Source organism: Prunus dulcis, chromosome 1 (assembly GCF_902201215.1).
Source record: "Prunus dulcis chromosome 1, ALMONDv2, whole genome shotgun sequence".
Classification (NCBI taxonomy): domain Eukaryota; kingdom Viridiplantae; phylum Streptophyta; class Magnoliopsida; order Rosales; family Rosaceae; genus Prunus; species Prunus dulcis.
The window spans coordinates 13,841,291-13,855,692 of record NC_047650.1 but is presented as its reverse complement, the minus strand read 5'-3'; the positions used below and the strand labels follow the sequence as shown (position 1 = coordinate 13,855,692).

Genomic DNA, 14,402 nt, shown 5'->3' with positions numbered 1-14,402 from the left:
ATCAAGCGGTAGCGTACCGTTGGTTTTTCTGTCCCCTTCTTTTGGGAATAGGGGTCTCCTTATATAGGCCTTAGGAGGCGTGCATTATGTGTATATTTCCGATGTGGGACTGTAGGAGCTGGTCGAGAGCATGACACGTGTCCTAGGTCAAAAGTGTCAGGAAGTGTAGGATTCGGTAGGGGATATGCCGAAGGGCCTGTGATGTCAAGTTGTCGTTTCCGTCCACGTGTCAGGTGGTCATTGGTCGTTAATATACGGTATAAACACCGTTAAAAGGTGATAATCAGTGTCATCCGCGAATAATGTTGACAGCATTTCAGACGGAAGTATATGCTAATGTATATAAATACAAAGGTTTTAGAAAGCCTTGTCTAGGTTGGCCTTGAGGCAATGTCGATCATGAGTTCTTAAGCGATGCAAAGCAAAACAGATAAGGCAGTTGCGAATCGCGGCCGATGCAGAAGGGAGGTGGGGGAGAAGACTTCATTTCGTGCCCTAAGGTGAAACCAGTTCTTCCCTCACGAAAAAAGAAAGGATTAAAAACAACCCCTCTTATTACATCTCAACTCCCACCCATTGCCCCCTCTTCCCCGTCCAACCCCCAGCCGTACTCTTCAACCGGCTCTTCGTCGTATTCTTCAAACAACTCTTAGACTACGACGTTCCAATTTAGAGATCAAGGGAGATTCGAAGGTTTTAATACAAATTGTCAATAAGGATATTTAAGTACTCTTAAACATTCATTCTGTTGTCCATGATATTTAAATCAAATCTCCCATTTTGTTTTCGATGTATCTTCCGAGAAGCAAATATGGTTGGAGATAATTTAACAAGTGTTGGACAGATGTATGATCATCCGTGGATTTGGTTATATAAGAGTATAAATTTGAATTTCCCACGTGAAAATTAATTTAAAAGTTAGAATATACCTGAAAATGAAATGCAGAAAAATATACTAGCTAGGCCAGGCCCATTAGAGCACTTCAGTGCTACACCCCAGTTCGGGCAGGAGGCCCCCTAGGCCCGCGAAGCAAGCTCCAGCATGCAACAAGTAGCCTGGCCAGATGTGGGCTCCATAATACTGGGCAGGCACAAAGGCAAAAACAACTTGAGCTTAGGGATGGCAATGGGTCGGGTAGGGGCCGGGTATGACAATACCATCTCTGTCCCCGTCTCCGAACTCATCCCCGTTTAATAGGTTTCAGGAAATCCTCGTCCCAGTCCCTGTCAAGGGACTATCCCCCATACCCGCCTCCAATCCCCCAAGTTTTTCTCCTTCATAAAATCATATGAATACAAAGCAGGTGGACAAGATTCTCCTAAAAACAAATCTCCACCAAAGGCCTCTCTATGAATTTGAGACTTTCAACTTAAACAATATTCTCTCTACACATAAAAAAGCCATTTGCCAAGCACATATAAATTATATATAGAAAAAAGATTGCGGTGGATTTGTAATCAAGACTTGAGATATAGTTTAAATACAGAGAGACTTGAGACTAGAGATACAGAGAAGATTAGGATTAGGAAGAATTAGGAGCAGAGGAGGGAGAGAGAGGTGCAGCTGGAGACTAGAGAATATTAGGAAGAATTAGGAAAAGGAGGTTAACTTAGGGGTAAACATAAATATTAAATATTTATTTATTTATTTAATATAATTTATTTATTTATTTATTTAAATATAAACATATATTTTTTCGGGTCGACTTCGGGGACGGGGACGCCAATACCATCCCCGTCAGGGATTTTTCAAGTTCGGAGATCCCTATATTTGATACCAATTTTGCCTCGAAATCTCCCCCTGTTAGGGTCGGGGGCCCTTCCTCACAGGGATTTCTGTCATCCCTACTTGAGATATTGCCTGAGGGCGATAACATTAGTGCTAACGTCATCAACGTAAAAAAAAAAAAAAAAAAAAAATTTTAAATTCTGAAAAATTTAGAAACATTTTTTTTATACATGCCTAGCAATTTTATTATTATTAATCTCACACATATAAATAAAATTAATCTCATGTAAATAGGGATTGCCCTTAGGTTGCCATGGTAATGGGTGGAACACAACTTGCCCTTTGTAAGGGATGCCACTATTCACGTGAATAGTGCCTACCCTTACTTGCCCTTGCCCTTTGCCATGGACTGTGGGTGGAAATGGCAAGGGAAGGCAAGGGCTGTTACTATTCACATGAATAGTGTCAGCTCTTGCACAAGATTTGTTGTGTTTCCACCCATTGCCATGGCAAAGGGCAAATACTATTGTAAGGATTGTAATTGTTGCTTTGTTTGGCTCTTCTCTTTTTTGGAACAAAACCATTGTAATCTCCTTAGATATTTGAGATAGTCTCTAGGTTAGATTAAAGTGGTTGCTGATTTCCAAAGATCTCTTTGGTGAAGAACAGGTAAGAACCTTGTGCATACATTCACATGGATTGATACAACTTTAAAATCATTTTATGTTTTCATTTTTTATCAATCCTCTCCTATCTGTTTTAAATCCATCCGTTACTTTGCATACATTAGCAGAGTTTGATATACATGGATTGATACACACTTTAAAATATGTTTTATGTTTCATTTTGTATCAATCCATCCTATATCTGTTTTAATCCGTCCTTTGCAGAAATCAATTAATAGTTTATTGCAAATATCTTTCTTGCACTTGATTTCTGAAAAAGATAAAATAGGATTATCCTCTGCCTCTTGCACTCTTATCAAGTCAATCTTTTTCGAAACCAAGTTCCTGACTAAATCTGTTTTTTATATTGATCTCCTCTTTCTTGAAACTGGTAGTTCAGTTCTCTATATCTACTTAACTTAGTTTTATGAAGAGGCAGCAATATTAAGCATTTGGCATCACGTTTTTGTTAGTATGAAAATTGTATTGTCATTTCCTAGACTGTAGTATAGGTTGAAAATTAGTTTTTGAGAAATTGCTACTGGAAGTTTTGGCACTACTCTTTCAATCTCATACCTCCGAGGCATAACCTGACCATATGAGAAACTTGACAACAGGTAAATCATGACATATCATGCATTCATGATAGGACTTATAGTTGAAGTTTTGTTTTGAGTCTTTGTAATTGAAATTAAAATATGAGTCGGTTGGTGACATCTTTAAGAGTCCTTAATGAATTAGACTTTGTATTTTTATTGAATCATAATTTATATTGTTAATCTGATAAGTGTTTGGCCTTGGTGTGGCATCTTATTGATGGAGATCATATTGCACCAGGTTCAAAGAGTTTTAGTTTAATTGGTCTTAGAGTTATATTTGTTTTGGAAGTCTTGCAAGTTTCTCTCCCGTGTGAAACTTGCTTTCAATAAAAGGTTGGCTTGCCTTCTTGTGATACTTAGCTTTCCAACGTAGGATTGGTCTTAGAGTCATACTTGGTTTGGAAGTGTAGTCTCACAAGTTTCTCTTTCATGAGAAACGTGCTTTGCATAAAAGGAGGTTTGGCCTTCTTGTGATGGTGAGCTTTTCCAACGTCTGGATACCATTGGTAAACATTGAATATATTTTTGAAAAGCTGCCGTACCTTTTTGCTTGGTAAATCATCAAGTTCTTTATTTGCTTGGTGATTAATTGAATTCATTCATCATTCATACTTCATACATATGCATGTTGGTGTCTTATATGGTTAAGTACACCAAGACACTTTGTGTGTTTATCCTCCGGTGAGCTTGAAGCAATCGCGACCAGTATTGCATTCAACATAAGGAGTGTTGAAGATCATCCCGTGACAGAAGCTGAGTTACGAAGAAGTCGGTGAACATTGTCTAGATTGAGTCTAGGACAAGTGTGTGTATGCGTACTTCTTGTAATCTCAATTCTATAGTGGATTCGTTCTGGACTAAAGAGTCCCGTGGATTTTCCCCAGAGGTGGGGTTTTACCACGTAAAATAAATATCTGCGTGTTCTTTTATTTTAAGCTTTGCACATCTCAGGATTGATAACTCATATCAATCCTGCTTCAAAGGTTGATCATTATTTATTGTACAAAATCCGAATCTGCTTGTTTAACCTTCTCCAGGTATTTATAGATATCCTACAGGTATTTTCAATTGGCATCAGAGCAGGTTGCTGGACATACTCAGCTAGATCTAACATACCTTAGGATGGATCGTGCCGCTGGTTCTGTTGCACACCCACCATACTTCGATGGCCACAACTATGGTGCTTGGAAGGCTAAAATGAAGTCGTTTCTTTGGTCCTTAGATGAACGTGTATGGTATACAGTGGTTCATGGCTTTTCTGATCCCACAAAGAAGATCGGAAAAGGAGATGAAGAAACCACAGTTCTCAAATCTAGAGAGGAGTGGACCACTGCAGAAGCCACACACAGTACAAATAATCAAAAGGGGTTAAATGCTATATTTACTGCTGTCTCTTCCGATCAATTTGAATATATATCTAGTTGTGATACTTCTAAGGAAGCTTGGGATATTTTGCAGGTCACTCATGAAGGAACAGATACTGTTAAGGGAGCCAAGCTTCAAATGCACACTCTACAGTTTGAGACAATCATGATGGATGAGAATGAAACCTTTTCTGAATTTTATGCCAAACTTTGCATTATTGTGAATGCATGTTCAAGTTTAGGTGAAAAAATTCCAGAAGATAGGGTGGTGAAAAAGATTTTACGGTCCTTGCCTCAACGTTTTTCACCAAAGATCACAGCCATTGAAGAGATTCGTGACCTGAATACTATGAAAGTTCGTGAACTCATAGGGTCGCTTCAAACCTATGAGATGAAGCATCTAGCTCCTAAGAAGAATAAAAGCGTTGCTCTTAAAGTAGTTGATAAAGAAGATGGTGAACACCAATCTGAAGAATTCAATGGGGAGGAATTTGCTTATCTTTCACGACAATTCAAGAAGTTTTTCAAATATCAAAATTCCAGAAGTCATGATTCAAGAAATCACTCAGGTATAAATTCAAAAGTTAAGCATGGTGATTATACTGATGGTAATGTAAAATCTCGCAGGTTCACTGAGAAGAAGACTACTAAAGAGAGAGTCAAGTGCTATGAATGCGAAGGATATGGACATATATCCTCTGAATGTGCCAACACACAAAAGAAGCAAAACGGCAAAGCCAAAGCACTGAATGTAACCTGGAGTGACAGTGATTCAGAATCAGAAAGTGAAGAAAATACCATTGCATTAATCACCACTGTCAGTTTGGATAAGGCACAGCAAAACAATGGGAATGATGAAGAACCAAATATTGGTTATGTGCTGGAAAAGTATGACGATCTTCTAGCTGCTTCTCAGAAACTTAATCAACACAACAAAGAGCTTGCCAAAAAGGTTGCTGTGCTGGAGCTCGAAAACAGTAGGATTGCCAGGACATTACAATCCTCTGCTGCTGAACCCGAATCAATTGGTGAAGGTATGTATGAAAAATTGGAAATACTTCAAAAAAAATGCATTGATCAAAATAAATTAATTGATTCTTTGACCTCTAACAAACAAGTTCTTGAAATTGAGCTTAAAAGTTCAAAGGAAAGGATTATTGCTTTGACAATTGGTGCAGAAAAGATTGACAAAATGATTAGCATGGGTCGAAGCAATGGAGACAAACGTGGCTTGGGTTTTGATTCAATAAACAAGTCTTCCGCTGTATCCGTCACAAAGTTTGTCAAACCATCACTTTCTACTGGTATTTCAACCTCTCAAACAACTTGGAGATTCATACCTACGTGTCACTATTGTGGAGCTCTTGGACACATCCGACCAAAATGCAAACTGCTTCAACAGATTTCAGTAAGTCAAAAACCCACCAAGGAGGGACAGGTAAGAATTCAACACAAGATTGCTTATCTTGTAAAAGAGGTAAGTAGGTTGTCAAAACTTTCTCGTTCCTTATCTTTACCAACTTCAAATCTAGTGTGGAGGAGAAAGGATAATCAAAACTGCTTGGTGGCAATTTCAAACGATACACATCAAACTAATGTTCATGAAATATTAGATGTGAAATGTTTTGTTGCTCTTACTGCTCTCTCTGACTCTAAATCTAAATCTTGGTATTTTGATAGTGGATGTTCAAGACACATGACCGGTGAGAAATCATATTTTTCAGAAATTTCTACAGAAGGCGTGAGTGGAATGGTCACTTTTGGAGATGGAAGAAAATCCAAGATTTTGGGCAAAGGAAGAATTATGGCAATTGGTACACCTAACTTGGACAATGTTTTATTAGTTGAAAATCTTCAAGCAAATCTCATCAACGTAAGTCAACTTTGTGATGAAATGGGTGAGGTAAGTTTTACTAAAACCCAATGTATTGTCAATAATCAAGATGGATCAAATGTGATGACTGGAAATAGATCATCTGACAATTGTTATTGTTTTTCCACTAATGAAGTTTCTCAAGTTTGTTTTAGGACAAGTAAAGATCATCTTGATTTATGGCATCAACGTTTGGGACACATGAATTATCAAGATTTAATTAAATTGTCCAACTGTGAATCTGTAAGAGGATTGCCTAATCTTTCAGGTAAACGTGAGGGTGTCTGTGAAGGGTGCCAACTGGGGAAGCAAACCAAAAACCCTCACAAAGCTACAAACTCAATCTCTACTTCTAAAACTTTGGAACTGATGCATATGGATTTAGTTGGTCCAATACAAGTTGCTAGCTTGGGAGGAAAGAAATATACTCTTGTTTTAGTAGATGATTTCTCACGTTTTACTTGGGTCATTTTTTTGCATGATAAGACAGAAGCTTTTAATTCCTTCTATGTTTTGTACAAGCTAATCATGAATGAAAAATATGACAGTAACTCTTGTATCATGAGACTTAGGACAGACCATGGAACGGAATTTGAAAATCAAGCTTTCTCTAAATTTTGTTGTGAAAAAGGAATAAAACATGAATTTTCTGCTCCAATCACTCCCCAACAAAATGGGGTAGCTGAAAGGAAAAATAGAGTCCTTCTTGACATGGCTCGTGTCTTGTTGAAAAGTGCCAATTTGACAGATCATTTTTGGGCTGAAGCCATTAGTACTGCATGCTATACATCTAACCGTGTGTTTTTCAGGCCACATACCAAGAGCACTCCATATGAAATCTGGAAAGGGAAGAAACCAAATGTGAAGCACTTAAGGACTTTTGGTAGTAAATGCTACATTTACAAAGACAGGGAGTATCTTGGAAAATTTGATGCAAGAAGTGATGTTGGAATATTTCTTGGATATTCTATGAATAGTCGAGCATATAGGGTGTTTAATAGTCGCACTAAAATTATGATGGAATCAGCTAATGTGGTTGTAAATGACACTTTCATATTACAGGTTGAACCAAGCAGTGAAGATACAGATCTAGAAACTCACGAACCTGTAGGTGGTACTGGAACTGATTTTGAGGATTGTAACCAGCATTTCAATCCTGTGATACGCAGACCTGGTGCTAAACAAGTTCAGAAAGATCACTCACCCTCTGATGTTATTGGAAATGTTAATGATAAAATGAGAACTCGACAACAAGTTTGTAATGAGGTAACCAATTTCTGCTATGTATCCTTTATTGAACCTAAGAGTGTAACTGATGCTCTTGCAGATAATGACTGGATTCTGGCTATGCAAGAGGAATTAAATCAATTCAAAAGAAATGATGTGTGGTACCTTGTTCCACGTCCCAAAGACACAAATGTAATTGGTACCAAGTGGATCTTTCGAAATAAGACAGATGAGAAAGGGCAAATCATGCACAACAAAGCTAGACTTGTTGCCCAAGGTTATACTCAAATTGAAGGTTTGGATTTTGATGAGACCTTTGCTCCGGTTGCACGTTTAGAATCTGTTCGATTGTTGCTATCCATTGCATGCTATCTTCGGTTCAAGCTTTATCAAATGGATGTCAAGAGTGCGTTCCTAAATGGAGTTTTACAAGAGGAAGTCTATGTGGAACAACCTGCAGGTTTTCAAGATCCTATCCATCCCAATCATGTATATCGTCTGAAAAAGGCTCTCTATGGACTCAAACAAGCCCCGGGAGCATGGTATGATAGACTGTCCACACATCTTCTTCAAAAAGGGTACACACGTGGTAGCATTGATAAAACCCTCTTTGTCAAAAGAACCAAACAGGATTTAATGGTTGCTCAAGTATATGTGGATGATATTGTTTTTGGATCTACTTCTGACATACTTGTCAAAGAATTCCATGAGGTAATGCAAACCGAATTTGAGATGAGCATGTTTGGTGAACTAAATCTTTTCCTTGGTTTGCAGGTCCAACAATTCAATGGAGGCATGTTCATATCTCAAACAAAGTATGCCAAAAACTTAGTGTCCAAATTTGGTTTGGAATCTGCCAAACCCATTCGGAATCCTATGAGCACAAGCACCAAACTTTCCAAGGATTCATCTGGCAAAAGTGTAGACCAAAAACTATACCGAAGTATGATTGGCAGTTTGTTATATTTGACTGCCAGTAGACCAGACATCTCTTTCAGTGTTGGACTTTGTGCTCGCTTCCAATCCGATCCCAAAGAATCACATCTACTTGCTGTGAAAAGAATTCTTCGCTATGTAAGTGGCACTACAACCTTTGGTGTATACTACTCATTTGACTCAAATGTTGAACTTGCAGGCTATTCCGATGCGGATTGGGCAGGGAGCATTGATGATAGGAAAAGCACAACTGGCGGATGCTTTTACATAGGCAACAACCTTGTCTCTTGGTTTAGCAAGAAGCAAAATTGCGTCTCTCTCTCCACGGCCGAGGCCGAGTACATAGCTGCTGGGAGCTGCTGCACACAGTTATTATGGATGAAACAAATGCTAAATGACTATGGCATTCATCAAGGTAAAATGGTAACGTTTTGTGATAACATGAGTGCAATTAATATCTCTAAAAATCCAGTTCAACACTCTCGCACAAAACACATTGATATTCGTCATCATTTTATTCGTGAATTGGTGGAAGAGAATGTGCTCTCGCTTGAATTTGTCTCTACTGAAAAACAATTAGCTGATATTTTCACCAAACCTCTAGACAATCTACGGTTTGAAACACTTAGACAGTCATTAGGTATCTGTGCTCTAGATTAATTCGATGTCTACTGAATACCAAAGCCTGTTGTATGCTGCATGATTTTTCAATTACTTTCTGCTTTCATAAATCTGTCCAGCTCGTGCAAGGATTGTTAGGTCGTATCAATCCTTTAGTTGTCTGAACATATTTGTTGATCTTAGATTGGGCTCTGGTACTGCACTCCATTGAGAACATAGCTCACTGCTTCTCACAAAGGTTTCCATTGTCTTGGTGCTTCATAAACTTCATTAAATGATCCATCCATCTTTTGTTTTTTATTTGCACACCACACTCTTTTCCTTGAAGTCCCTTGAATATCTCTTCTCAGGCACTAGTCTTTCTTTGGATTACCTGAACACTACTCTGCGTAAGTTCTTGATCTGTTTACTTAAAAATTAAAAATAAAAAGGTGGTGACTTCTCATTGCTCAGTAACCGGGCCTCTTGTCTAACCAACGTCGAGGTTCGAGTCAACAGGTTGTGATGATCTGCTATCCTTGCTTATCTTTGGAGCCTTCATGATTCGGATCAGTATTTCCCCAGGGGTGCTTTATCACCCAGTTGCTTCCGGTCATATAACGTGAGCACACTGATTGACCATCCGTTACATGGATCATGTCGAAAGCTAAATAAAGTAAGCCACCAAAATTTTAAATTTAAAAAAAAAAAAAAAAAAAAAAAAAACTGATCTGCTTATACTTACAGTGCACTCAGTGTTTGTGTTATCTTTGGTGGGATCAGTCTTGGGTGGACATATTTTTTGTGCTTAATTGAACGGAGTTCACTTCACATCTTTGCTTATTGATGGTGGACTCATTTGATGGTGTTCATTTTTCACCATGCTTGTGGAATGCCTCTTTGATTATCAGTGAGTTTGTGTGTTAAATGTGGTGACTTGCTTTTGCCTCTGCATGCTTTGCTTCTTATGCATTTCAGACAGCGATGGGTTTGCTACTACTGTTTCTTCTTGCTCACATACTTGGCATGTTTATGACTGGAAAATAATTACATCTTCCAGAGAGCTTTGGGTCTGCATAACAAGTGTGTTTTTATGTCTTGGGTGTTTTGAGTCTTCTGTCTTAGGAGTGTTGCTTTTGTTCTTATTCTGTTATGCTTCTGGATTGTTCTCTTTTGAAGTTCTCTCTGTGTTCCTTTGGATTTCCTACACAAAAAGGGGGAGAATATTTTGTGGTACATATGAGATTTAGGGGGAGTAGACATTTTGTGGTACATATGAGATTATATTTTGTGGTACATATGAGATTAAGGGGGAGTAGCTGTTGTCTGTCCCTGGAAGTAGAATTTGTAGTACTTTGCTTAATCTCTTGACATATGAATTATTGCTGTTTATCTGTGCTAAGTTCTAGTTATTATTATATCATTCTATTATGCTTCACTGGTAGTCTGCTTGTTGGTGTGCAGACAATGCAAGAATTGAATCTCTGTTTGACAAAGCAAAGTTGGTTATGTAGTTTTGTTTCCTTGTAAACGTGTTTGATATGTAATCCAATGTTTTGTCCAGGAAATGCCAAAGGGGGAGATTGTTAGTACGAAAATTGTAATTGGCATTTCCTAGACTGTAGTATAGGTTGAAAATTAGTTTGTGAGAAATTGCTACTGGAAGTTTTGACACTACTCTTTCAATCTCATACCTCCGAGGCATAACCTGACCATATGAGAAACTTGACAACAGGTAAATCATGACATATCATGCATTCATGATAGGACTTATAGTTGAAGTTTTGTTTTAAGTCTTTGTAATTGAAATTAAAATATGAGTCGGTTGGTTACATCTTTAAGAGTCCTTAATGAATTAGACTTTGTATTTTTATTGAATCATAATTTATATTGTTAATCTGATAAGTGTTTGGCCTTGGTGTGGCATCTTATTGATGGAGATCATATTGCACCAGGTTCAAAGAGTTTTAGTTTAATTGGTCTTAGAGTTATATTTGTTTTGGAAGTCTTGCAAGTTTCTCTCCCGTGTGAAACTTGCTTTCAATAAAAGGTTGGCTTGCCTTCTTGTGATACTTAGCTTTCCAACGTAGGATTAGTCTTAGAGTCATACTTGGTTTGGAAGTGTAGTCTCACAAGTTTCTCTTTCATGAGAAACGTGCTTTGCATAAAAGGAGGTTTGGCCTTCTTGTGATGGTGAGCTTTTCCAACGTCTGATACCATTGGTAAACATTGAATATATTTTTGAAAAGCTGCCGCACCTTGTTTGCTTGGTAAATCATCAAGTTCTTTATTTGCTTGGTGATTAATTGAATTCATTCATCTTTCATACTTCATACATATGCATGTTGGTGTCTTATATGGTTAAGTACACCAAGACACTTTGTGTGTTGATCCTCCGGTGAGCTTGGAGCAATCGCGACCAGTATTGCATTCAACATAAGGAGTGTTGAAGATCATCCCGTGACAGAAGCTGAGTTACGAAGAAGTCGGTGAACATTGTCTAGATTGAGTCTAGGACAAGTGTGTGTATGCGTACTTCTTGTAATCTCAATTCTATAGTGGATTCGTTCTGGACTAAAGAGTCCCGTGGATTTTCCCCAGAGGTGGGGTTTTACCACGTAAAATAAATATCTGCGTGTTCTTTTATTTTAAGCTTTGCACATCTCAGGATTGATAACTCATATCAATCCTGCTTCAAAGGTTGATCATTATTTATTGTATAAAATCCGAATCTGCTTGTTTAACCTTCTGTTTAGAATCCTGAAGTAAAGAAATGGTGCTTTGCTAGAAGGTTAGATAGTTAGCTGCCTATTGTGTGTAGTTGAGCTAATATCCCTATATTTCTTGTACTTTACAATTGAGTGGATTGAATCTTTTCCTGCCTTGGTCTCCCAGTTTTTCCCTTATGGGTTTATGGGTTAATAAATACTGTGTCATTTACATTATTGCATTTACCTTGGTTACTTGATCACCACAAGCAATATTTGTGTTTAATGTCATTTGTCACTAAGTAATAATTTTAAATTGGTGAGCTGTTATCATAAAGACTACTTCACACCCCCCCTGCGCATAGGTTTTATAAAAGCTAAGCTCCTGTTTTACAACTATGCACTTAAATTTTTTTTTTATTTAACTTAAACGATTAATTTGGATAAGATTTTCGGTTGCTACGTGTCAATATTTATTATTAAATTCATATCTCATATTTCAGATAAAAATTTTCGAATAAGATTTTCGGTTACCACATATCCATTTTTATTATAAAATTCACATCTCAAGTTTCATCATTTAACCAATTAAATAAAAGACAAGCAATACATTAATGAAATAAAAGACAAGCAATACAACCTAATGGTTTTCATCATTTAATGAATCATTGTTGCTTGGTCCATCATCACGGAAAAGCCTTCTTCTCATAACATCCCTTCATTCTAGCTTCCAAAATGACTTTGTTTCAGGGGACATATGGCTTGTGTCCATGGCCATGGTTTCCCGATCCTTCTTGTTCATGTCTTGTTTGTGTGCATACTCCCATTCTCTTGCAAATGCTTCATCTCTTGCCTTCTCATCCGCATATCTTTTCATGTCTCTCTCAATTCTCATTGTGCCGTTCAGAGCAATTTGCTCCAAAAATTTTGCACAATCATTGGTGGAATTACTTCCTTTCTTGACCTTTGCCTCATATCTCCCAATAGGCCTCGGCTCCCTTCGGATTTGTGAGTCTTGATTCATCGAGGACTCCAACAGCAAATCCGATACCGTTGAATCGTGGAGCGGCGCCTCATTCAACACAACAATTGAACTCGTGGGAATCATTTTGAATCCTAAATATTAGTGATTGTTGAAAGATTTTTTGTCTTGGTCAGTGGCATTGAACCACATTTATGCTTGCATAATCTATAATATAAAAAAATTGAAATGCAATAAAATTTTAAAAAATAGGACACTAAATTTAATAAAATGGCAATTACAAATAATTTACATTATTGCCAAGATTTTCGCCTCTTTGAATGTTGTCCCTCGCTTTTGCCAATGCATCTCTCCATTTCCCTAACTGTTTATTCAAAATTTTCCACCTACTAGCCAAGGCCATTTCCGTATGAGCAAAACCCGATCTATCACAAACATCGGCATGAATTTTTCTCTACATATGAGAGAACTTCATCTCATTGCCCATGATCAGGCAATGACCAAATTGGACCCAACACTCACACAACAAAACATCTTCCATGGTTGTCCACGAGCTTTCGGTTTCGATGGAAGATGTCATTTGTATATTTACACAAATGATATTTGGAAAGGGAATAAAATTTTGTGTGGAAAGTGAATAATACTATAAGGATAACAAAATGTATGAAGAATATTGTTAGATATTTATAGAAAAAAATTTCAGAATTTTTTTTCAATTTTTTTTAAGACACAAAAATTGGCAATTGTTGGATTGGAGGAAAAATTAGGATCAGAGACACCAAGACATGACACGTGGCTTGTAGCTGTTGGCAAAAAGCAGGGCTGATGCTAGGCTGGTGTCATTGCATGCAATTTTGAAATTTCCACGCGCCAAAGGTAAAAGAAATTGAATACCGTCCGCTGACGCTAGCCTGGCATCAATGCTGACGTCATCAACCTTGAGCACAAGCTCGGGCTCGATTTACCTTTGAGCTTGTCTAGTTTGTAGGTCCCCCCCACCACCAGCTCATTAGAACTGTGCAACAGACCTCGGGCCCCCTCTACCCAGGCTAGCCCAAAGCGCTGGAAGTGCTCTTAGGCCTAGTTTGGAATTACTGTAACTTTTTAAAAAAGTTGCTTCTACGGTGCTTTGAAAATAATTAGCTGTAAAGTAAATCAGCTCCGTGTTTGGTAAACAATATTTTTAAATTGCTGTTAGCATAAAAAGCAGGGTCAAAACCATTTGGTAAATTTTAATATAAAATTGTTGTAACTGCAAATAATGACTAAAATAAACATAATGTTGAAAGTGTTATGTACTAATCATGTGGTGGTAGTGGTAGTGGCAGTGATGGAATGGAGGTGGTGGTAGTGATGAAGGTGGAGTTGGTGATTGTGGTAGTGGTTGTGGTGGGGATGGCGGTTGTGGAGGTGGTGGTGGTGGTGGTGTTGGTTGTGGAGGTGGTGGTTGATGTGGAGGTTTTGGAGAGGTGGTGGTTGTACTATTAATGGTGGTGGAGGTGGAGGTGGACGTGGTGGAGGAGGTAGTGGTTGTGGTGGTGGTGGTGGCGGCGGCGATGATTGTGGAGGTAGTGAATGTGGTGGTTCAAGTAGTAGAGTTGGATGTGAAAGTGGAGATGGTGTCATTTAAAAAAAAAATTACTGATGGTATTTGGGAATTTAAAAATTCATTAAAGATTTACCTTTACTTCTTTTGAAACCAGCTTTGAAAACCAATAT

The 14,402-nt window shown here is 37.9% G+C and overlaps 1 protein-coding gene across 1 annotated transcript; it reads left to right on the top strand.

The window, feature by feature from the left end:
* Positions 1–4,115: 4,115 nt before the first annotated feature.
* LOC117614627 lies at positions 4,116–6,600 on the top strand. Its single transcript, XM_034343505.1, has 4 exons — positions 4,116–5,391; positions 5,536–5,661; positions 6,082–6,260; positions 6,499–6,600. Exons 1-4 carry the CDS (start codon positions 4,116–4,118, stop codon positions 6,598–6,600), a joined length of 1,683 nt encoding a protein of 560 aa, XP_034199396.1.
* The last annotated feature ends 7,802 nt before the right edge of the window (positions 6,601–14,402 follow it).